The 24,786-nt window shown below is 37.7% G+C and overlaps 1 protein-coding gene and 2 long non-coding RNA genes across 7 annotated transcripts; 2 read left to right on the top strand and 1 right to left on the bottom strand.

Moving 5' to 3' along the window:
* Window positions 1–1,277: 1,277 nt before the first annotated feature.
* LOC126747224 (uncharacterized) lies at window positions 1,278–2,065 on the bottom strand. The gene is made up of 2 exons (XR_007664124.1): window positions 1,622–2,065; window positions 1,278–1,524 (listed from the first exon to the last, which is right to left on the bottom strand). It is a non-coding gene; the product is annotated as an uncharacterized LOC126747224 (long non-coding RNA).
* A 45-nt stretch (window positions 2,066–2,110) lies between these two features.
* LOC126747220 (uncharacterized) lies at window positions 2,111–24,783 on the top strand. The gene is made up of 8 exons (XM_050455729.1): window positions 2,111–2,268; window positions 5,630–6,198; window positions 12,993–13,261; window positions 13,324–13,452; window positions 13,507–13,582; window positions 13,633–13,965; window positions 14,019–14,210; window positions 24,222–24,783. Exons 2-8 carry the CDS (start codon window positions 6,001–6,003, stop codon window positions 24,750–24,752), a joined length of 1,728 nt encoding a protein of 575 aa, XP_050311686.1. The 5' UTR covers window positions 2,111–2,268; window positions 5,630–6,000; the 3' UTR covers window positions 24,753–24,783.
* On the top strand, window positions 17,595–24,213 carry LOC126747225 (uncharacterized). 5 transcript variants are annotated; one of them, XR_007664126.1, is made up of 3 exons: window positions 17,595–17,697; window positions 22,073–22,953; window positions 23,534–24,213. It is a non-coding gene; the product is annotated as an uncharacterized LOC126747225 (long non-coding RNA). The 5 variants fall into 5 exon arrangements; XR_007664129.1 differs by lacking the exon at window positions 17,595–17,697 and adding an exon at window positions 17,755–17,992; XR_007664127.1 differs by lacking the exon at window positions 17,595–17,697 and adding an exon at window positions 19,265–20,035.
* Window positions 24,784–24,786: the final 3 nt, after the last annotated feature.

Here is a 24,786-nt window from a genome sequence, read left to right as displayed (position 1 = left end):
TTAATTTTATTTACTATACAGTGGGAGAAAATCGTAAAAAACCTAAAATCTAAAATTGGCAATTTTCTCAAAATCTATAGAAATTTTAATTTTTTTGATTTTTGCAGTTGATGCTCCCTGTAAATAACAATCTAAAAGTATTCTATAATTTTTTTTGAAAAACCAATAATAAAGAAGTTATTTGCATTTTTTAGGTTTTGGTCCAAAAATTGCCTGGAAAATTAAAAATATCAAAAAGGTGACCGATTCAAAAAATTCTTGTTGCTAGATTTTAGGCTTGAAAAAGCAATAAAAAAAGTCTATTGATAAAAGTTTGTACTTCTATTAGGAAAGCCAGGAAAAATTATTAAACAGAATTGTATTTTTTATATGGTTATTAGGCATGAAAGTTTTCAAAATTACATATTTTAATTTTTTACAGAAAATTTATGCGTTCAAGAAAAAAATTGTTCAAATAAAAGTTGCTTGGAATTAAAAAAGGAATCTGAAAAAAAATAAATATTAATTTTATTTACCATACAGTGGGAGAAAATCCTAAAAAACCTAAAATCTAAAATGGGCAATTTTCTCAAAATCTATGGAAAATTTAATTTTTTTGATTATTGCAATTGATGCTCCTTGTAAATACTAATCAAAAAGTATTCCATAATTTTTTTTGAAAAACCAATAATAAAGAAGTTATTTGTATTTTTTAGGTTTTGGTCCAAAAATTGCCTAAAAAATTCAAAAAGTTGTTCGATTCAAAAGTTTACTTGAACCTTAATAACCGGAAATACTCGACCGCTACGAGGCCTTTGCTCATGCGCACACGTTCTGGACAACAAACTGTCTTTGTCTTACGCGTTGCTTTCGGCCTAACGCTATCTCTCTTCAACCAAATCACTGAATTAATGACGATTTTTCATGTGTACTTAAAGGGGGAAATAAAACATATTTTTTGAAGGGAATTCAGCGATGTGCCGCCACTGTCCTGTCCCCTCCCCCCAAGGGGTTCACTACCGACGTTATATAAATTGCGGGGTGTCTTTAAATGTCAACCTTCTAATCAACAAACAAATAAACGACGTCTTTTATGGTGTATGTTGAAGACGAATGACGTCACGGGGTCACGTGTCCAGTGGGGGAGAAGCCACGTGACCCTATCCAACCCCCCTACTTGATAAAAATCGCTCAATTTTTTTCAAGTAGGCTGATCTGTCAATTGTCAAAGGCCCCTTAAAGAACTCTCCCTCCTAGGGGCCTTAAGGGTGGATAGAGGTATAAATAAATACAAAAAATTAAAAATATATATATATTTATTGACTAAAACTACAAATTAACTTAAATATAGCACTTTTATCCGAAAACCATGGTCAAAAAGGGCCTGCCATTGAAGGAAACGTTTCTCTTCACCCTCACGACCTCTGAGGTCTCATCTACTTCCGATTGCTCAGTGGTGGGGTTCTCGGAGGAGGTCTCAGCCGGTTTGGCGAGTACCAAACTCATGAGAGAGAGCACCAAAAGGCACGTTAAAATCACTTTTGACTGTCAAAAATAATAATAATTAAAAAAAAAAACATAGATGGCACTGCTAGCCAATGGGTTGTGAGCATGCGTGGTAGTTATGGTTGTTTGTACTTACCATTTTGCTGATGATAACTGACTGATGGTTGATCAGTGGCCGCCATGGTTTAAATAATCGGACCCCATTAGCACCTTGAGGGGGAAAACGACAATACACAAGGAAAACAAGGAAGAAGGTGAATCAACACGTGAATCACTCTGGTGTGAAAAAATTAAGAAAATATTTTGAAAGTTTTACGGAAAACGCGTGGTTGCCATTTATGTCAGTATTTTAATAAATAAATGTTGAAATAATTTTCAAGCACTTGACAAGTGACATTTGACAATGACAAGTCTTTTAACTCATGTCAGCCCTGCGGCACCAAATGCTGTTTGCAAGCTTCAGTGACGTTTGGCGTTTGACATTGACAGATATGTTGGCCTAAGTCAAATGTCATAAATATTTCAAAGTGTAAGTGTAAGTAGCATTGCCGAAATTGCAACGATGCCATTCTGGTTGTAGTGTTAAAAAACATGTTTATTTACATTATAAATAATAACACTACGGTTTCCTGTAATATTGACACAGTCACGTCGATTTTATGAAAATATTTACTATAAATTAACCCGAATTTGCACCCAGGTGTGAACTACGCAGAAAATGTTAAACGATAACAAAAATCGCTTTGTTTGGTAAAGTCAGTCAATATGGCAACATCTAAGCTGGTAAGTCTTCATATATTTATTATGTATACAGCGTAAAAGTCACCCCTTTCCAAGATGGCGCCTATCCGCCATTTTGGAACTTTCAACTGTCATCCTTGTATCATGCAATTTTCCTATTTTTCCCACTAACTCTTAGAATCAAGCTTCTTTGTCAATTTCATTTATTTCTTATTTTTTAGGCGCCATTTTCGATTTTTCCTAAATTATAAATCACTTCAATGGCCTGACAAATTTACAAAAAAAACTACTTAAGCTACAAAGTTGAAATTTTCTAGAGGGATGGTCTTTGGTAGAACCTACATTCCCTGAAAGTTTCATACTTATAGACCTCATCAGTCAAAAGTTATTTTGGTCCAAACATCAGACCAATGCAAAACTCAATTGTACTGGACTGCCATTAATTAATTTTTTAATTAAAAACTACTTAAGGTAGAAAGCACACATTTTTTAAGAAGATGCTCTGAAGTACTGCCCATGAGCTCTAAAAGTTTCGTACTTATAGACCTCATCAGTAAAAACTTATTTAAGTTTAAACATCACACTGTTGCAAAATTTAATTGTACTTGACTCTCACTTACTTATTTTTTACTTAAAAACTGCTTGAGTTGGAAATTTGAAATTTTCTAGGTGGATGGTCTATAGTACTGCTTATAAGTTGTTAAAGTTTCATACTTATAGACCTCATCAGTAAAAATATAATTGGGTTCAAATTTCAAATTTATGAAAAATTTAATTGTACTTGACTGTCATTTATTTATTTTTTAATTAAAAACTGCTTAAGCTAAAAAGTTGTAATTTTGTGGAAAGATTGCCTCAAGTACCGTCTATATGCTTCGAAAGTTTCAAATTTATAGACCTCATCAGTCAAAAGTTACTGGAGTCCAAACATCAAAATGATGAAAATTTAAATTGCACTTAACTGTCATTTATTTATTGTTTAATTAAAAACTACTTAAGCTAAAAAGTTGAAATTTTTTGGAGGAATGGTCTATAGTACTGCCTATAAGCCCTGAAAGTTTCGTATTTATAGACTTCATCAGTCAAAAGTTATTTTGGTCCAAACATCAGACCAATGCAAAACTCAATTGTACTGGACTGCCATTAATTAATTTTTTAATTAAAAACTACTTAAGCTAGAAAGTAAACATTTTCTAGAAAGATGCCCTGAAGTACTGCCCATAAGCGGTAAAAGTTTCGTACTTATAGACCTCATCAGTAAAAACTTATTTAAGTTTAAACATCACACTGATGCAAAATTTAATTGTACTTGACTCTCACTTACTTATTTTTTACTTAAAAACTGCTTGAGTTGGAAATTTGAAATTTTCTGGGTGGATGGTCTATAGTACTGCTTATAAGTTGTAAAAGTTTCATACTTATAGACCTCATCAGTAAAAATATAATTAGGTTCAAATTTCAAATTTATGAAAAATTTAATTGTACTTGACTGTCATTTATTTATTTTTTAATTAAAAACTACTTAAGCTAAAAAATTGTAATTTTGCGAAAAGATTGCCTCAAGTACCGTCTATACGCTCCGAAAGTTTCAAACTTTTAGACCTCATCAGACAAAAGTTACTGGAGTCCAAACATCAAACTAATGAAAATTTAAATAGCACTTGACTGTCATTTATTTATTTTTTAGTTAAAAACTACTTGAGCTAAAAAGTAAATATTTTCTAGGAAGATGCCCTGAGGTACTGCCCATAAGCTGTAAAAGTTTCGTACTTATAGACTTTATCAGTAAAAACTTATTTATGTTTAAACATCACACTGATGCAAAATTTAATTGTACTTGACTGTCACTTACTTATTTTTTACTTAAAAACTGCTTAAGTTGGAAATTTGAAATTTTCTGGGTAGATGGTCTATAGTACTGCTTATAAGTTGTAAAAGTTTCATACTTATAGACCTTATCAGTAAAAATATAATTAGGTTCAAATTTCAAATTTATGAAAAATTTAAATTGCACTTGACTGTCATTTATTTATTGTTTATTTAAAAACTACTTAAGCTAAATAGTTGAAATTTTCTAAAAAGATTATCTATGGTACTGCCAATAAGCTCTGAAAGTTTCGTACCAACAGACTTCATCAGTACAAACTTATTTAAGTTCAAACATCAAACTGATGCAAAATTTAATTGTACCTGATTGTCAGTTATTTATTTTTTAATTAAAAACTACTTAAGCTAAAAAATTGAAATCTTCTACAAAGATGGTCTATAATATTTCCTATCACTGCTGAAAGTTTCATATTTATAGACCTCATCAGTAAAAACTTATTTAATTTTAAACATCGAACTGGCGCAAAATTTTATTGTATTTGACTGCCATTTATTAATTTTTTTAATCAAAAACTACTAAAGCTAAAAAGTTGTAATTTTGTGGAAAGATTGCCTTAAGTACCGTCTATACGCTCCGAAAGTTTCAAATTTATAGACCTCATCAGTCAAAAGTTACTGAAGTCCAAACATCAAACTGATGAAAATTTAAATTGCACTTGACTGTCATTTATTTAATTTTAAATTAAAAACTACTTGAGCTAAAAAGTTTAAATTTTCTAAAGAGATGATCTATAGTACTGCCAATAAGCTCTAAAAGTTTCGTACGAACAGACTTCATCAGTACAAACTTATTTAAGTTCAAACATCAAACTGGTGCAAAATTTAATTCTATTTGACTGTCATTTATTAATTTTTTTAATCAACAACTACCCAAGGTAAAAAGTTGTAATTTTGTGTAAAAATTACCTTAAGTACCATCTATATGCTCCCAAAGTTTCAAACTTATAGACCTCATCAGTCAAAAGTTACTGCAGTCCAAACATCAAACTGATGCAACATTTAATTGTACTTGATTGTAAGTTATTTATTTTTTAATTAAAAACTACTTAAGCTAGAAAACTGAAATATTCTACAAAGATGGTCTATAATATTTCCTATCACTGCTAAAAGTTTCATATTTATAGACCTCATCAGTAAAAACTTATTTAATTTTAAACATCGAACTGGCGCAAAATTTAATTGTATTTGACTGCCATTTATTAATTTTTTAAATCAAAAACTACTTAAGCTAAAAAGTTGTAATTTTGTGGAAAGATTGCCCTAAGTACCGTCTATACGCTCCGAAAGTTTCAAATTTATAGACCTCATCAGTCAAAAGTTACTGGAGTCTAAACATCAAACTGATGAAAATTTAAATTGCACTTGACTGTCATTTATTTACTGTTTAATTAAAAACTACTGGAGCTAAAAAGTTGAAATTTTCTGGAAAGATGGTCTGTAGTACTGCCGACAAGCCTTGAAAGTTTCGTACTTATAGACCTCATCAATCAAAACTTGTGATTAATTTATTTTCTAGTTTACAATCCTACTGCTGCTCATGCTCAGTATATCGATGGCCACTCAAATTCGACCTGAAGACGATCACATACCAGCTAGAGACGTCCTGCAAAGACCCAGGAGAGGCGTATCGTTCCTGGGAAGAAGAAAATACGTGCCTCTGCCTTTAATATTCGGAAAATAACAAAAATTCCTTATCGTAAGACGCGCGTTATCTCGCTCAGATAACCGCGAAGGTTATCTATCCCAAGCGAGATAAACAGTTGAAAAACACCACGGAATTCTTCGGTACTGACCTGTAAATAATAAAATCGTTCAAGTAAATAATGTGAATAGTTTCATTTATCGTCTCAGACTTGTCTGTGTGTATTAGAGTGAGATGGTGAAGGTATGGCCGGGTTCGTCCTGATCGTCTCGATCCCTACCGAGGAACACGAGAAATGTCTCCTCAAGAAACTGAAGAAAAAAGTGGGGGTGGGGGAGAAGGATGATGGTGGAGTGAGGAGTGAAGGTGTGGCCGTGGAGGTGGTGAGGAGCGAGTGCGGGGCGGGAGTGGGGGCCACCAAGGAGTACCGCTCTATGGAGCAAGTAAGTTTCTAGAAGCAATATTTTGAACTACTGGTATGAGTGTCATGAGGAAAGTTAAAGAATAATTGAACATCTTGAATTTCTCAAATAGGATCAACCGTTTAGGAGTTATGGCCATTTGAATTTTGACTCACGTCAGTAGAGTAATGAAACGTCAAGCTCAGGGTTCTTGGTTGATAACTCTTGATCTACTAAAGATAGAATCATGAAGTAAATTTTACTGGATTGAGGATGATCATATCTACAATTTTGATAATATTTACTAAAGCCGTAAACCCAATACTTTTGGAGATAATTTAGGTGTAAAACGGAATATCCCCTTGAAAGCAGTTGGGAGATCAAAATTGCTTGTATCTTCTTTGGTAGTTGACCTACAGTCACTATTATAAGAAACAAAGTTGATAAATAAGTGATCCTTTAGAAGAATCTTTTAAAATTTTTTCAATCGGATTAAGACTTTAGGAGTTATGGCCATTTGAATTTTGCCTCACGTCAGTAAAGCCTTGAAACGTCAAGCTCAGGGTTCTTGGTTGATAACTCTTGATCTACTGAAGATAGAATCATAAAATAAACTTTATTCGATTAAGAATAATCATGTCTAAAATTCTTATAATATCTATTAAAGCCGTAAACCCTGTACTTTTGGAGATATTTTAGCTGTAAAACGGAATACCCCCTTGAAAGCAGTTGGGAGATGAAAATTGCTTGTATCTTCTTTGGTAGTTGACCTACAGTCACTATTATAAGAAGCAAAGTTGATAAAAAAGTGATCCTTTAGAAGAATCTTTTTAAATTTTTTCAATCGGATTAAGACTTTAGGAGTTATGGCCATTTGAATTTTGCCTCACGTCAGTAAAGCCTTGAAACGTCAAGCTCAGGGTTCTTGGTGGATAACTCTTGATCTACTGAAGATAGAATCATGAAGTGAATTTTACTGGATTGAGGATGATCATATCTACAATTTTGATAATATTTACTGAAGCCGTAAACCCAATACTTTTGGAGATATTTTAGCTGTAAAACGGAATACCCCCTTGAAAGCAGTTGGGAGATGAAAATTGCTTGTATCTTCTTTGGTAGTTAACCTACAGTCACTATTATAAGAAACAAAGTTGATAAATAAGTGATTCTTTAGAAGAATCTTTTTAAATTTTTTCAATCGGATTAAGACTTTAGGAGTTATGGTCATTTGAATTTTGACTCACGTCAGTTGAGTAGTGAAACGTCAAGCTCAGGGTTCTTGGTTGATAACTCTTGATCTACTGAAGATAGAATCATGAAGTGAATTTTACTGGATTGAGGATGATCATATCTACAATTTTAATAATATTTACTGAAGCCGTAAACCCAATACTTTTGGAGATATTATAGCTGTAAAACGGAATATCCCCTTGAGAGCAGTTGGGTGAGGAAAATTGCTTGTATCTTCTTTGGTAGTTGACGTACAGTCACTATTATAAGAAACAAAGTTGATAAATAAGTGACGATTTACAAGAATCTTTTTAATTTTTTTCAATCGGATTAAAGCTTCAGAAGTTATGACCATTTGAATTTTTCGTCACGTCAGTAGAGCCTTGAAACCTTAGGCTTACAGTTCTTGGTTCATAACTCTTGGTCTACTGAAGATAAAATCATGAAGTAAATTTTACTGGATTGAGGATGATCATATCTACAATTTTGATAATATTTACTAAAGCCGTAAACCCAATACTTTTGGAGATATTATAGCTGTAAAACGGAATATCCCCTTGAGAGCAGTTGGGTGAGGAAAATTGCTTGTATCTTCTTTGGTAGTTGACCTACAGTCACTATTATAAGAAACAAAGTTGATAAATAAGTGACGATTTACAAGAATCTTTTTAATTTTTTTCAATCGGATTAAAGCTTCAGAAGTTATGACCATTTGAATTTTTCGTCACGTCAGTAGAGCCTTGAAACCTTAGGCTTACAGTTCTTGGTTCATAACTCTTGGTCTACTGAAGATAGAATCATGAAGTAAATTTTACTGGATTGAAAATGATCATATCTATAATTTTTGTAATATCTACTAAAGACCTAAACCCAATACTTTTGGAGATATTTTAGCTGTAAAACGGAATATCCCCTTGAAAGCAGTTGGGAGATGAAAGTTGCTTGTATCTTCTTTGGTAGTTGACCTACAGTCACTATTATAAGAAACAAAGTTGATAAATAAGTGATCCTTTAGAAGAATCCTTTTAAATTTTTTCAATCGGATTAAGACTTTAGGAGTTATGGCCATTTGAATTTTTCGTCACGTCAGTAGAGTAATGAAACCTTAGGCTTACAGTTCTTGGTTCATAACTCTTGGTCTACTGAAGATAGAATCATGAAGTAAATTTTACTGGATTGAGGATGATCATATCTACAATTTTGATAATATTTACTGAAGCCGTAAACCCAATACTTTTGGAGATATTTTAGCTGTAAAACGGAATACCCCCTTGAAAGCAGTTGGGAGATGAAAATTGCTTGTATCTTCTTTGGTAGTTAACCTACAGTCACTATTATAAGAAACAAAGTTGATAAATAAGTGACGATTTACAAGAATCTTTTTAATTTTTTTCAATCGGATTAAAGCTTCAGAAGTTATGACCATTTGAATTTTTCGTCACGTCAGTAGAGCCTTGAAACGTCAAGCTCAAGGTTCTCGGTTGATAACTCTTGATCTACTAAAGATAGAATCATAAAGTAAATTTTACTGGATTGAGAATGATCATATCTACAATTTTGATAATATTTACTGAAGCCGTAAACCCAATACTTTTGGAGATAATTTAGGTGTAAAACGGAATATCCCCTTGAAAGCAGTTGGGAGATCAAAATTGCTTGTATCTTCTTTGGTAGTTGACCTACAGTCACTATTATAAGAAACAAAGTTGATAAATAAGTGATCCTTTAGAAGAATCATTTAAAATTTTTTCAATCGGATTAAGACTTTAGGAGTTATGGCCATTTGAATTTTGCCTCACGTCAGTAAAGCCTTGAAACGTCAAGCTCAGGGTTCTTGGTTGATAACTCTTGATCTACTGAAGATAGAATCATAAAATAAACTTTATTCGATTAAGAATAATCATATCTAAAATTCTTATAATATCTATTAAAGCCGTAAACCCAGTACTTTTGGAGATATTTTAGCTGTAAAACGGAATACCCCCTTGAAAGCAGTTGGGAGATGAAAGTTGCTTGTATCTTCTTTGGTAGTTGACCTACAGTCATTATCATTAAAACAAAGTTGATAAGTAATTGATCCTTTAGAAGAATCTTTTAAAATTTTTTCAATCGGATTAAAACTTTCGGAGTTATGGCCATTTGAATTTTGCCTCACGTCAGTAAAGCCTTGAAACGTCAAGCTCAGGGTTCTTGGTTGATAACTCTTGATCTACTGAAGATAGAATCATAAAATAAACTTTATTCGATTAAGAATAATCATATCTAAAATTCTTATAATATCTATTAAAGCCGTAAACCCAGTACTTTTGGAGATATTTTAGCTGTAAAACGGAATATCCCCTTGAGAGCAGTTGGGTGAGGAAAATTCCTTGTATCTTCTTTGGTAGTTGACCTACAGTCACTATTATGAGAGACAAAGTTGATAAATAAGTGATCCTTTAGAAGAATCTTTTAAAATTTTTTCAATCGGATTAAAACTTTCGGAGTTATGGCCATTTGAATTTTGCCTCACGTCAGTAAAGCCTTGAAACGTCAACCTACAGTCACTATTATAAGAAACAAAGTTGATAAATAAGTGATTCTTTAGAAGAATCTTTTTAAATTTTTTCAATCGGATTAAGACTTTAGGAGTTATGGTCATTTGAATTTTGACTCACGTCAGTTGAGTAGTGAAACGTCAAGCTCAGGGTTCTTGGTTGATAACTCTTGATCTACTGAAGATAGAATCATGAAGTGAATTTTACTGGATTGAGGATGATCATATCTACAATTTTAATAATATTTACTGAAGCCGTAAACCCAATACTTTTGGAGATATTATAGCTGTAAAACGGAATATCCCCTTGAGAGCAGTTGGGAGATGAAAATTGCTTGTATCTTCTTTGGTAGTTAACCTACAGTCACTATTATAAGAAACAAAGTTGATAAATAAGTGATTCTTTAGAAGAATCTTTTTAAATTTTTTCAATCGGATTAAGACTTTAGGAGTTATGGTCATTTGAATTTTGACTCACGTCAGTTGAGTAGTGAAACGTCAAGCTCAGGGTTCTTGGTTGATAACTCTTGATCTACTGAAGATAGAATCATGAAGTGAATTTTACTGGATTGAGGATGATCATATCTACAATTTTAATAATATTTACTGAAGCCGTAAACCCAATACTTTTGGAGATATTATAGCTGTAAAACGGAATATCCCCTTGAGAGCAGTTGGGTGAGGAAAATTGCTTGTATCTTCTTTGGTAGTTGACGTACAGTCACTATTATAAGAAACAAAGTTGATAAATAAGTGACGATTTACAAGAATCTTTTTAATTTTTTTCAATCGGATTAAAGCTTCAGAAGTTATGACCATTTGAATTTTTCGTCACGTCAGTAGAGCCTTGAAACCTTAGGCTTACAGTTCTTGGTTCATAACTCTTGGTCTACTGAAGATAAAATCATGAAGTAAATTTTACTGGATTGAGGATGATCATATCTACAATTTTAATAATATTTACTGAAGCCGTAAACCCAATACTTTTGGAGATATTATAGCTGTAAAACGGAATATCCCCTTGAGAGCAGTTGGGTGAGGAAAATTGCTTGTATCTTCTTTGGTAGTTGACCTACAGTCACTATTATAAGAAACAAAGTTGATAAATAAGTGACGATTTACAAGAATCTTTTTAATTTTTTTCAATCGGATTAAAGCTTCAGAAGTTATGACCATTTGAATTTTTCGTCACGTCAGTAGAGCCTTGAAACCTTAGGCTTACAGTTCTTGGTTCATAACTCTTGGTCTACTGAAGATAAAATCATGAAGTAAATTTTACTGGATTGAGGATGATCATATCTACAATTTTGATAATATTTACTAAAGCCGTAAACCCAATACTTTTGGAGATATTATAGCTGTAAAACGGAATATTCCCTTGAGAGCAGTTGGGTGAGGAAAATTGCTTGTATCTTCTTTGGTAGTTGACCTACAGTCACTATTATAAGAAACAAAGTTGATAAATAAGTGACGATTTACAAGAATCTTTTTAATTTTTTTCAATCGGATTAAAGCTTCAGAAGTTATGACCATTTGAATTTTTCGTCACGTCAGTAGAGCCTTGAAACCTTAGGCTTACAGTTCTTGGTTCATAACTCTTGGTCTACTGAAGATAGAATCATGAAGTAAATTTTACTGGATTGAAAATGATCATATCTATAATTTTTGTAATATCTACTAAAGACCTAAACCCAATACTTTTGGAGATATTTTAGCTGTAAAACGGAATATCCCCTTGAGAGCAGTTGGGTGAGGAAAATTGCTTGTATCTTCTTTGGTAGTTGACCTACAGTCACTATTATAAGAAACAAAGTTGATAAATAAGTGATCCTTTAGAAGAATCCTTTTAAATTTTTTCAATCGGATTAAGACTTTAGGAGTTATGGCCATTTGAATTTTTCGTCACGTCAGTAGAGTAATGAAACCTTAGGCTTACAGTTCTTGGTTCATAACTCTTGGTCTACTGAAGATAGAATCATGAAGTAAATTTTACTGGATTGAGGATGATCATATCTACAATTTTGATAATATTTACTAAAGCCGTAAACCCAATACTTTTGGAGATATTGTAGCTGTAAAACGGAATATCCCCTTGAGAGCAGTTGGGAGATGAAAATTGCTTGTATCTTCTTTGGTAGTTGACCTACAGTCATTATTATTAGAAACAAAGTTGATAAGTAATTGATCATTTAGAAGAATCTTTTTAAATTTTTTCAATCGGATTAAAACTTTCGGAGTTATGGCCATTTGAATTTTGCCTCACGTCAGTAGAGCCTTGAAACGTCAAGCTCAGGATTCTTGGTTGATAACTCGTGATCTATTGAAGATAAAATCATGAAGTAAACTTTATTAGATTAAAAATAATTAGCTTTAAAATTTTGATAATATCTTTTAAAGCCCTAAACCCAGTAATTTTGGAGATACTTTAATTACAAAACAAGATGTCCCTTTGCAAGTAGGTAGGAGAAGAAAATCACGTATATCTTTTATGGAAGTTGATCTACAGTGATCATCATCATAAACAAAGTTGATTAATAGCTAGTCGACTACCGGAATCTTTTTAAATTTTTCCAATAGGATCAACATTTTAGGAGTTACGACCATTTGAAATTTGTCTCACGTCAGTAGAGCCTTTAAACGTTAAGCCCACAGTTCTTGGTTCATAACTCTTGATCTACTGAAGATAGAATCATGAAACAAACTTTATTGGATTTAGAATGATTAACTTCAAAATGTTGATAATATCTGCTAAAGCTCTAAAGCCAATACTTTGGGAGCTATTTCAGCTGGAAAATAAAATGTCCCGTGTAACGCAGAAACGCGACGAAAATTGCGTTTATCTTCTCCTTCTTTTTATTCTTCTTCTTCTTCTGGTCATTCTTTTTCAGAACCACATTGAACCAACAAATTCCCCAGATAGTCCAGTTGGTTTAAAGCCCATTGAAGTGAGTCAAACATCTTCTGCCTTTCCTACTTCTTCTTGCTCGATCCACCTCCTGCCCAGACTCACACCACTTAATCCCCACCTGTCCAATCATTATTAACGAATAAATTGCTTCACTTGCAGGTGATAAGGTCGACCACCAAGGACCTGGAAATAACGGACGTAACGTGGCGCAAAACCGAGGACGACCACCACTACCAGATCGTCTTCCCGATGGAGTGCGGCCAGAAGTGCGAGGAGATCCTCAACATCCTCAAGGAGCACGAGATCGGCAACAAGCTGAACTCCAAGATCAACGTCCTCCCTTGCACCATCCACTACCACGGCAACGCCGTCAACGAGAACGACGAGTCCGTAGAGGAGGAGGACGCGGAAGACACTCTGGAGGACAAGTCAGTTGACTGACCCTCTCCAGGATTAACTCATTAACACTTAACTCCTTCTTCTGCCGCAGGAAGAACAGCGGCTGGAACCTGTTCGTGTCCTCGGTACGCTCCAGACTGACCGTGGCCCAAGTGGTGGAGAACGTCAAGGCCAAGGCAGCGATGACCTTCGACTTCATCATGCTCCTTCTGATCTCCAGGTAACAACAACCAGCACCTCCACTTTCCGCGCCCTCGTAAACGTTTGCTTTCAGCACCTTATGCGCCCTCGGGTTGGTCGAGAACAACCCCATCACGATGCTCTCGAGCATGCTGATCTCCCCCATGATGGTAAGTCAGTTCCCATAAGTCTTCTCCCTCCCAAAGAGTCTTCTCCTTAGGGCCCAGTGATGGCCGGCACCTTTGGCTCAGTGATTCGCGATAAGCACCTCCAAAAGGTGGGGGTGAAGAACGAGCTCATCGGACTCGGCATTGCGACCCTCGTGGGGTTCTTCTACGGTACCATCATCTGCCTCAGCACCGACCGTTACGGCACCAGCGACTGGCCAACCTACCAGATGTACTCAGGAGGGCAGTTCCGGGCCCTATGGGTCGGTACCATCATAGCCCTACTGTCTGGGGCAGCTGTAGCTCTCGGGATACTCAGCGATAATATCGCTTCCCTAGTGGGCGTGGCCATATCCACTTCCCTCATGCCGCCGGCGGTTAATGCGGTAAGTCAGCCTTTATAGAGTGGGGTGCCCGGGGATGATTTTGGGGCTTTTAGGGGCTGCTGTGGTCTCTGGGGCTGGTGTACTACGTGAAGCACGATGGGAGTAGGAGGTACGCCTCGCTCACTCGCACCGATTACTTTTCCAGCGATAGTGCCGTGGAGATGGCCGCCCTCGGAGCTACGAGCATCTGTCTCACTTTTATTAATATCGTTTGCATTTATTTTGCTGGGATATTGGTCTTTATGGTAAGTCCAAGTGGAGTAATAGGTACAAATTTCTTGCCGCTCTTACCCGTTTATCCAAGAAAACCGGGGGGAGAAGGGATATCTCCTGTGAATCACCACCTCCTTTCCCTTACTTCCTCTGGCGTCACCTCGCCTCCCTCGTTTCTTTGTCACTCTCATTACTGCTATTGTCTGTCCGGGCGTTGCGCACTACGCTACTGCGCAAACCCTAGTCTGAGCGATAGAGGATTTGGCCCACCCAGCACAGGCAAGATTTCTCTCCTGCATCCAGTCTTCTTGCCCCTATCCTCTCGTTATTCAATATGGCGGCTTGTCTAGGGGCTTAGACTAGGAAAGAGAGTGTCTTTCTTCATCATTATATAGTCTAGGGGATTTACAGTGGCCATCTTTGATTCGTAGTGCATAGAACTGACAACTGTCGCAGATGTGGCTCCTTATATACTCGGCTGTTCCGGAAGATTCCCGCTAATCTTCGAGACGTCGTGCGATGCACCACTTGTGTCATTCCGGTTTGTCAGTGTCAAGGAGACTACAGGCAAGGAGAGTGATCTGTAGCAAGTATCAAAGCAAGATACACATGAGACGAACAGCGCCTAGGCTGCTACTTTGCGAACTTAGTTCAGTTTTGCGCAGGCGTCAGCTCATTTGAGAAGCGCGGACATCAGTCTCCTTATATATAGTCTCCTTGCTCAGTGTTTACAATATTTACTTATTACATTGTACAATGACGCGAAAAATAGAATTATTTTGCTCATGCGCTCTACTATCTAACAGAGAGCAACTAGACTTGAACTCAACTACCTGGAAGAATCATTCTATTTCTCTCAGACAATTGAGTGCACTTAAGTGTCTGAAAGAGAGAGAGAGACACAATAGAGTCTAACTCAATTGCCTGGAAGAATCATTCTATTTCCGTCAGACAATTAAGTTCACTTAAGCATCTGAAAGAAAGAGAGAGAAAGAGAGAGGAAGCTTGAACTGAACTGCCTGGAAAAATCATTCTATTTCTCTCAAACAGTTGGGTGCACTCAACCTTCTGCAAGAGAGAGAGACAGAGAGCTAGAACAGGTTCTAACTCAACTGCCTAGAAGAATCATTCTATTTCTCTCAGACAATTGAGTGCACCTAAGTGTCTGAAAGAGAGAGAGAGAGAGAGAGAATAGAGTCTAACTCAATTGCCTGGAAGAATCATTCTATTTCCGTCAGACAATTAAGTTCACTTAAGCATCTGAAAGAAAGAGAGAGAGAGAGAGGAAGCTTGAACTGAACTGCCTGGAAAAATCATTCTATTTCTCTCAAACAGTTGGGTGCACTCAACCTTCTGCAAGAAAGAGAGACAGAGAGCTAGAACAGGTTCTAACTCAACTGCCTAGAAGAATCATTCTATTTCTCTCAGACAATTGAGTGCACCTAAGTGTCTGAAAGAGAGAGAGAGAGAGAGAGAGAGAGAGAATAGAGTCTAACTCAATTGCCCGGAAGAATCATTCTATTTCCGTCAGACAAATAAGTTCACTTAAGCATCTGAAAGAAAGAGAGAGAGAGAGAGAGGAAGCTTGAACTGAACTGCCTGGAAGAATTATTCTATTTCTCTCAAACAGTTGGGTGCACTCAACCTTCTGCAAGAGAGAGAGAGACAGAGAGCTAGAACAGGTTCTAACTCAACTGCCTAGAAGAATCATTCTATTTCTCTTAGACAATTGAGTGCACCTAAGTGTCTGAAAGAGAGAGAGAGAGAGAGAGAATAGAGTCTAACTCAATTGCCTGGAAAAATCATTCTATTTCTCTCAAACAGTTGGGTGCACTCAACCTTCTGCAAGAGAGAGAGAGACAGAGAGCTAGAACAGGTTCTAACTCAACTGCCTAGAAGAATCATTCTATTTCTCTCAGACAATTGAGTGCACCTAAGTGTCTGAAAGAGAGAGAGAGAGAGAGAGAGAGAATAGAGTCTAACTCAATTGCCTGGAAGAATCATTCTATTTCCGTCAGACAAATAAGTTCACTTAAGCATCTGAAAGAAAGAGAGAGAGAGAGAGGGGAAGCTTGAACTGAACTGCCTGGAAAAATCATTCTATTTCTCTCAAACAGTTGGGTGCACTTAACCTTCTGAAAGAGAGAGAGACAGAGAGCTAGAACAGGTTCTAACTCAACTGCCTAGAAGAATCATTCTATTTCTCTCAGACAATTGAGTGCACCTAAGTGTCTGAAAGAGAGAGAGAGAGAGAGAGAATAGAGTCTAACTCAATTGCCTGGAAGAATCATTCTATTTCCGTCAGACAATTAAGTTCACTTAAGCATCTGAAAGAAAGAGAGAGAGAGAGAGGAAGCTTGAACTGAACTGCCTGGAAAAATCATTCTATTTCTCTCAAACAGTTGGGTGCACTCAACCTTCTGCAAGAAAGAGAGACAGAGAGCTAGAACAGGTTCTAACTCAACTGCCTAGAAGAATCATTCTATTTCTCTCAGACAATTGAGTGCACCTAAGTGTCTGAAAGAGAGAGAGAGAGAGAGAGAGAGAGAGAATAGAGTCTAACTCAATTGCCCGGAAGAATCATTCTATTTCCGTCAGACAAATAAGTTCACTTAAGCATCTGAAAGAAAGAGAGAGAGAGAGAGAGGAAGCTTGAACTGAACTGCCTGGAAGAATTATTCTATTTCTCTCAAACAGTTGGGTGCACTCAACCTTCTGCAAGAGAGAGAGAGACAGAGAGCTAGAACAGGTTCTAACTCAACTGCCTAGAAGAATCATTCTATTTCTCTTAGACAATTGAGTGCACCTAAGTGTCTGAAAGAGAGAGAGAGAGAGAGAGAATAGAGTCTAACTCAATTGCCTGGAAAAATCATTCTATTTCTCTCAAACAGTTGGGTGCACTCAACCTTCTGCAAGAGAGAGAGAGACAGAGAGCTAGAACAGGTTCTAACTCAACTGCCTAGAAGAATCATTCTATTTCTCTCAGACAATTGAGTGCACCTAAGTGTCTGAAAGAGAGAGAGAGAGAGAGAGAGAGAATAGAGTCTAACTCAATTGCCTGGAAGAATCATTCTATTTCCGTCAGACAAATAAGTTCACTTAAGCATCTGAAAGAAAGAGAGAGAGAGAGAGGGGAAGCTTGAACTGAACTGCCTGGAAAAATCATTCTATTTCTCTCAAACAGTTGGGTGCACTTAACCTTCTGAAAGAGAGAGAGACAGAGAGCTAGAACAGGTTCTAACTCAACTGCCTAGAAGAATCATTCTATTTCTCTCAGACAATTGAGTGCACCTAAGTGTCTGAAAGAGAGAGAGAGAGAGAGAGAATAGAGTCTAACTCAATTGCCTGGAAGAATCATTCTATTTCCGTCAGACAAATAAGTTCACTTAAGCATCTGAAAGAAAGAGAGAGAGAGAGGAAACTTGAACTGAACTGCCTGGAAAAATCATTCTATTTCTCTCAAACAGTTGGGTGCACTCAACCTTCTGCAAGAGAGAGAGAGACAGAGAGCTAGAACAGGTTCTAACTCAACTGCCTAGAAGAATCATTCTATTTCTCTCCGACAATTGAGTGCACCTAAGTGTCTGAAAGAGAGAGAGAGAGAGAGAGAGAGAATAGAGTCTAACTCAATTGCCTGGAAGAATCATTCTATTTCCGTCAGACAATTAAGTTCACTTAAGCATCTGAAAGAAAGAGAGAGAGAGAGAGAGAGGAAGCTTGAACTGAACTGCCTGGAAAAATCATTCTATTTCTCTCAAACAGTTGGGTGCACTCAACCTTCTGCAAGAGAGAGAGAGACAGAGAGCTAGAACAGGTTCTAACTAAACTGCCTAGAAGAATCATTCTATTTCTCTCCGACAATTGAGTGCACCTAAGTGTCTGAAAGAGAGAGAGAGAGAGAGAGAGAGAATAGAGTCTAACTCAATTGCCTGGAAGAATCATTCTATTTCCGTCAGACAATTAAGTTCACTTAAGCATCTGAAAGAAAGAGAGAGAGAGAGAGAGAGGAAGCTTGAACTGAACTGCCTGGAAAAATCATTCTATTTCTCTCAAACAGTTGGGTGCACTCAACCTTCTGCAAGAGAGAGAGAGACAGAGAGCTAGAACAGGTTCTAACTCAACTGCCTAGAAGAATCATTCTATTTCTCTCAGACAATTGAGTGCACCTAAGTGTCTGAAAGAGAGAGAGAGAGAGAGAGAGAGAATAGAGTCTAACTCAATTGCCTGGAAGAATCATTCTATTTCCGTCAGACAATTAAGTTCACTTAAGCATCTGAAAGAAAGAGAGAGAGAAAGAGGAAGCTTGAACTGAACTGCCTGGAAAAATCATTCTATTTCTCTCAAACAGTTGGGTGCACTCAACCTTCTGCAAGAGAGAGAGAGACAGAGAGCTAGAACAGGTTCTAACTCAACTGCCTAGAAGAATCATTCTATTTCTCTCAGACAATTGAGTGCACCTAAGTGTCTGAAAGAGAGAGAGAGAGAGAGAGAGAATAGAGTCTAACTCAATTGCCTGGAAGAATCATTCTATTTCCGTCAGACAAATAAGTTCACTTAAGCATCTGAAAGAAAGAGAGAGAGAGAGAGGGGAAGCTTGAACTGAACTGCCTGGAAAAATCATTCTATTTCTCTCAAACAGTTGGGTGCACTCAACCTTCTGAAAGAGAGAGAGATAGAGAGCTAGAACAGGTTCTAACTCAACTGCCTAGAAGAATCATTCTATTTCTCTCAGACAATTGAGTGCACCTAAGTGTCTGAAAGAGAGAGAGAGAGAGAGAGAGAATAGAGTCTAACTCAATTGCCTGGAAGAATCATTCTATTTCCGTCAGACAAATAAGTTCACTTAAGCATCTGAAAGAAAGAGAGAGAGAGAGAGAGAGGAAGCTTGAACTGAACTGCCTGGAAAAATCATTCTATTTCTCTCAAACAGTTGGGTGCACTCAACCTTCTGCAAGAGAGAGAGAGACAGAGAGCTAGAACAGGTTCTAACTCAACTGCCTAGAAGAATCATTCTATTTCTCTCAGACAATTGAGTGCACCTAAGTGTCTGAAAGAGAGAGAGAGAGAGAGAGAGAATAGAGTCTAACTCAATTGCCTGGAAGAATCATTCTATTTCCGTCAGACAAATAAGTTCACTTAAGCATCTGAAAGAAAGAGAGAGAGAGAGGAAACTTGAACTGAACTGCCTGGAAAAATCATTCTATTTCTCTCAAACAGTTGGGTGCACTCAACCTTCTGCAAGAGAGAGAGAGACAGAGAGCTAGAACAGGTTCTAACTCAACTGCCTAGAAGAATCATTCTATTTCTCTCAGACAATTGAGTGCACCTAAGTGTCTGAAAGAGAGAGAGAGAGAGAGAGAGAATAGAGTCTAACTCAATTGCCTGGAAGAATCATTCTATTTCCGTCAGACAAATAAGTTCACTTAAGCATCTGAAAGAAAGAGAGAGAGAGAGAGAGAGGAAGCTTGAACTGAACTGCCTGGAAAAATCATTCTATTTCTCTCAAACAGTTGGGTGCACTCAACCTTCTGCAAGAGAGAGAGACAGAGAGCTAGAACAGGTTCTAACTCAACTGCCTAGAAGAATCATTCTATTTCTCTCAGACAATTGAGTGCACCTAAGTGTCTGAAAGAGAGAGAGAGAGACAGAGAGAGAGAATAGAGTCTAACTCAATTGCCTGGAAGAATCATTCTATTTCCGTCAGACAAATAAGTTCACTTAAGCATCTGAAAGAAAGAGAGAGAGAGAGAGAGAGGAAGCTTGAACTGAACTGCCTGGAAAAATCATTCTATTTCTCTCAAACAGTTGGGTGCACTCAACCTTCTGCAAGAGAGAGAGAGACAGAGAGCTAGAACAGGTTCTAACTAAACTGCCTAGAAGAATCATTCTATTTCTCTCCGACAATTGAGTGCACCTAAGTGTCTGAAAGAGAGAGAGAGAGAGAGAGAGAGAATAGAGTCTAACTCAATTGCCTGGAAGAATCATTCTATTTCCGTCAGACAATTAAGTTCACTTAAGCATCTGAAAGAAAGAGAGAGAGAAAGAGGAAGCTTGAACTGAACTGCCTGGAAAAATCATTCTATTTCTCTCAAACAGTTGGGTGCACTCAACCTTCTGCAAGAGAGAGAGAGACAGAGAGCTAGAACAGGTTCTAACTCAACTGCCTAGAAGAATCATTCTATTTCTCTCAGACAATTGAGTGCACCTAAGTGTCTGAAAGAGAGAGAGAGAGAGAGAGAGAGAATAGAGTCTAACTCAATTGCCTGGAAGAATCATTCTATTTCCGTCAGACAAATAAGTTCACTTAAGCATCTGAAAGAAAGAGAGAGAGAGAGAGGGGAAGCTTGAACTGAACTGCCTGGAAAAATCATTCTATTTCTCTCAAACAGTTGGGTGCACTTAACCTTCTGAAAGAGAGAGAGACAGAGAGCTAGAACAGGTTCTAACTCAACTGCCTAGAAGAATCATTCTATTTCTCTCAGACAATTGAGTGCACCTAAGTGTCTGAAAGAGAGAGAGAGAGAGAGAGAATAGAGTCTAACTCAATTGCCTGGAAGAATCATTCTATTTCCGTCAGACAAATAAGTTCACTTAAGCATCTGAAAGAAAGAGAGAGAGAGAGGAAACTTGAACTGAACTGCCTGGAAAAATCATTCTATTTCTCTCAAACAGTTGGGTGCACTCAACCTTCTGCAAGAGAGAGAGAGACAGAGAGCTAGAACAGGTTCTAACTCAACTGCCTAGAAGAATCATTCTATTTCTCTCCGACAATTGAGTGCACCTAAGTGTCTGAAAGAGAGAGAGAGAGAGAGAGAGAGAATAGAGTCTAACTCAATTGCCTGGAAGAATCATTCTATTTCCGTCAGACAATTAAGTTCACTTAAGCATCTGAAAGAAAGAGAGAGAGAGAGAGAGAGGAAGCTTGAACTGAACTGCCTGGAAAAATCATTCTATTTCTCTCAAACAGTTGGGTGCACTCAACCTTCTGCAAGAGAGAGAGAGACAGAGAGCTAGAACAGGTTCTAACTAAACTGCCTAGAAGAATCATTCTATTTCTCTCCGACAATTGAGTGCACCTAAGTGTCTGAAAGAGAGAGAGAGAGAGAGAGAGAGAATAGAGTCTAACTCAATTGCCTGGAAGAATCATTCTATTTCCGTCAGACAATTAAGTTCACTTAAGCATCTGAAAGAAAGAGAGAGAGAGAGAGAGAGGAAGCTTGAACTGAACTGCCTGGAAAAATCATTCTATTTCTCTCAAACAGTTGGGTGCACTCAACCTTCTGCAAGAGAGAGAGAGACAGAGAGCTAGAACAGGTTCTAACTCAACTGCCTAGAAGAATCATTCTATTTCTCTCAGACAATTGAGTGCACCTAAGTGTCTGAAAGAGAGAGAGAGAGAGAGAGAGAGAATAGAGTCTAACTCAATTGCCTGGAAGAATCATTCTATTTCCGTCAGACAATTAAGTTCACTTAAGCATCTGAAAGAAAGAGAGAGAGAAAGAGGAAGCTTGAACTGAACTGCCTGGAAAAATCATTCTATTTCTCTCAAACAGTTGGGTGCACTCAACCTTCTGCAAGAGAGAGAGAGACAGAGAGCTAGAACAGGTTCTAACTCAACTGCCTAGAAGAATCATTCTATTTCTCTCAGACAATTGAGTGCACCTAAGTGTCTGAAAGAGAGAGAGAGAGAGAGAGAGAATAGAGTCTAACTCAATTGCCTGGAAGAATCATTCTATTTCCGTCAGACAAATAAGTTCACTTAAGCATCTGAAAGAAAGAGAGAGAGAGAGAGGGGAAGCTTGAACTGAACTGCCTGGAAAAATCATTCTATTTCTCTCAAACAGTTGGGTGCACTCAACCTTCTGAAAGAGAGAGAGATAGAGAGCTAGAACAGGTTCTAACTCAACTGCCTAGAAGAATCATTCTATTTCTCTCAGACAATTGAGTGCACCTAAGTGTCTGAAAGAGAGAGAGAGAGAGAGAGAGAATAGAGTCTAACTCAATTGCCTGGAAGAATCATTCTATTTCCGTCAGACAAATAAGTTCACTTAAGCATCTGAAAGAAAGAGAGAGAGAGAGAGAGAGGAAGCTTGAACTGAACTGCCTGGAAAAATCATTCTATTTCTCTCAAACAGTTGGGTGCACTCAACCTTCTGCAAGAGAGAGAGAGACAGAGAGCTAGAACAGGTTCTAACTCAACTGCCTAGAAGAATCATTCTATTTCTCTCAGACAATTGAGTGCACCTAAGTGTCTGAAAGAGAGAGAGAGAGAGAGAGAGAATAGAGTCTAACTCAATTGCCTGGAAGAATCATTCTATTTCCGTCAGACAAATAAGTTCACTTAAGCATCTGAAAGAAAGAGAGAGAGAGAGAGAGAGGAAGCTTGAACTGAACTGCCTGGAAAAATCATTCTATTTCTCTCAAACAGTTGGGTGCACTCAACCTTCTGCAAGAGAGAGAGACAGAGAGCTAGAACAGGTTCTAACTCAACTGCCTAGAAGAATCATTCTATTTCTCTCAGACAATTGAGTGCACCTAAGTGTCTGAAAGAGAGAGAGAGAGACAGAGAGAGAGAATAGAGTCTAACTCAATTGCCTGGAAGAATCATTCTATTTCCGTCAGACAAATAAGTTCACTTAAGCATCTGAAAGAAAGAGAGAGAGAGAGAGAGAGGAAGCTTGAACTGAACTGCCTGGAAAAATCATTCTATTTCTCTCAAACAGTTGGGTGCACTCAACCTTCTGCAAGAGAGAGAGAGACAGAGAGCTAGAACAGGTTCTAACTAAACTGCCTAGAAGAATCATTCTATTTCTCTCCGACAATTGAGTGCACCTAAGTGTCTGAAAGAGAGAGAGAGAGAGAGAGAGAGAATAGAGTCTAACTCAATTGCCTGGAAGAATCATTCTATTTCCGTCAGACAATTAAGTTCACTTAAGCATCTGAAAGAAAGAGAGAGAGAAAGAGGAAGCTTGAACTGAACTGCCTGGAAAAATCATTCTATTTCTCTCAAACAGTTGGGTGCACTCAACCTTCTGCAAGAGAGAGAGAGACAGAGAGCTAGAACAGGTTCTAACTCAACTGCCTAGAAGAATCATTCTATTTCTCTCAGACAATTGAGTGCACCTAAGTGTCTGAAAGAGAGAGAGAGAGAGAGAGAGAATAGAGTCTAACTCAATTGCCTGGAAGAATCATTCTATTTCCGTCAGACAAATAAGTTCACTTAAGCATCTGAAAGAAAGAGAGAGAGAGAGAGGGGAAGCTTGAACTGAACTGCCTGGAAAAATCATTCTATTTCTCTCAAACAGTTGGGTGCACTCAACCTTCTGAAAGAGAGAGAGATAGAGAGCTAGAACAGGTTCTAACTCAACTGCCTAGAAGAATCATTCTATTTCTCTCAGACAATTGAGTGCACCTAAGTGTCTGAAAGAGAGAGAGAGAGAGAGAGAGAATAGAGTCTAACTCAATTGCCTGGAAGAATCATTCTATTTCCGTCAAACAAATAAGTTCACTTAAGCATCTGAAAGAAAGAGAGAGAGAGAGAGAGGAAGCTTGAACTGAACTGCCTGGAAAAATCATTCTATTTCTCTCAAACAGTTGGGTGCACTCAACCTTCTGCAAGAGAGAGAGACAGAGAGCTAGAACAGGTTCTAACTCAACTGCCTAGAAGAATCACTCTACTTTTCTCAAACAATTAAGTGCACTTAAGCATCTAAAAGAAAGAGAGAGAGAATTGACTCTAACTCAACTGCCTAGAAGAATCATTCTATTTCTCTCAGACAAGTGAGTACACTCAACCGTCTGAAAGAGAGAGAGAACTTCTAATGCAAAGTTCATCAGTCTCCCTCTAGTTTTTTTAGATTATTAGTTCAATATGGCCGTCGTCTTATCAAATAAATGTCATAGTTTATAATGCGCCTACAGATGGCGCCTCAATAGAACCTAAAAAATCCCAATAATACCCTCTCGCTTCCACTCACTAAGCCGAAGTGCTGGAGTGAGGAGGACATAATTCCTTGAATGAAGATTCTTCTAATTCTTAATAGATCAAAGAGGTGGCGCCGCACACGTCCCAAAACCAAGCGAGGAAACGGTTCTGGAAGCACGACATCCGAGTGGCGCGCAACTACAACAAGACGATCCAATCGGACGAGGGCGCAGACGCGTACCAGAGCATCCTGGACCAGATCTCCGAAGGCCAAAGGGTCCGGGAATACAACCACTTCTTCACCGACACGTCCCGCGGGAACTTCCGCTCGGAGGTGAAACGTCCCGAGTACACCTGGTCGCCCTGCGTCAATGATGTTACCCTCGGCAATAGAGCGTTAGGAAATCCGTCGGGGAACTTATCCAGGAAACTGCAGTTCACCACGGACCCGAGGCCCAAGAGGAGCAAATACCGCAGGCTCTCCCAGATATTCCCGAAACCGATGGCGAAGACCGAGGAGGACCTGGAGAGGGTGGGCGAGACCACGCCCTTGCTCCCCAGTTCGTCCAGTGGCGCGGGGAAGTCCTACCTGCTCAGTTCCGGCAAGAAGATCCTCGTTACCCCTTGTGAAGTCGACCTTTTAAGCTAATAAAGTGTGTTTGCTCTTTTTTCGAAACCTATCT

Source organism: Anthonomus grandis, chromosome 19, assembly GCF_022605725.1.
Source record: "Anthonomus grandis grandis chromosome 19, icAntGran1.3, whole genome shotgun sequence".
NCBI lineage: Eukaryota > Metazoa > Arthropoda > Insecta > Coleoptera > Curculionidae > Anthonomus > Anthonomus grandis.
This window is presented reverse-complemented; position numbering and strand designations above follow the sequence as displayed.

Bases quoted from the DNA above. Each gene is read 5' to 3' on its own strand.
- LOC126747220 (XM_050455729.1), top strand. From the start codon at position 6,001: ATGGCCGGGTTCGTCCTGATCGTCTCGATCCCTACCGAGGAACACGAG. The intron at 6,199-12,992 runs GTAAGTTTCTAG...CTTCACTTGCAG, and splicing joins AGTACCGCTCTATGGAGCAA to GTGATAAGGTCGACCACCAA. The intron at 13,262-13,323 runs GTCAGTTGACTG...CTTCTGCCGCAG, and splicing joins GAAGACACTCTGGAGGACAA to GAAGAACAGCGGCTGGAACC.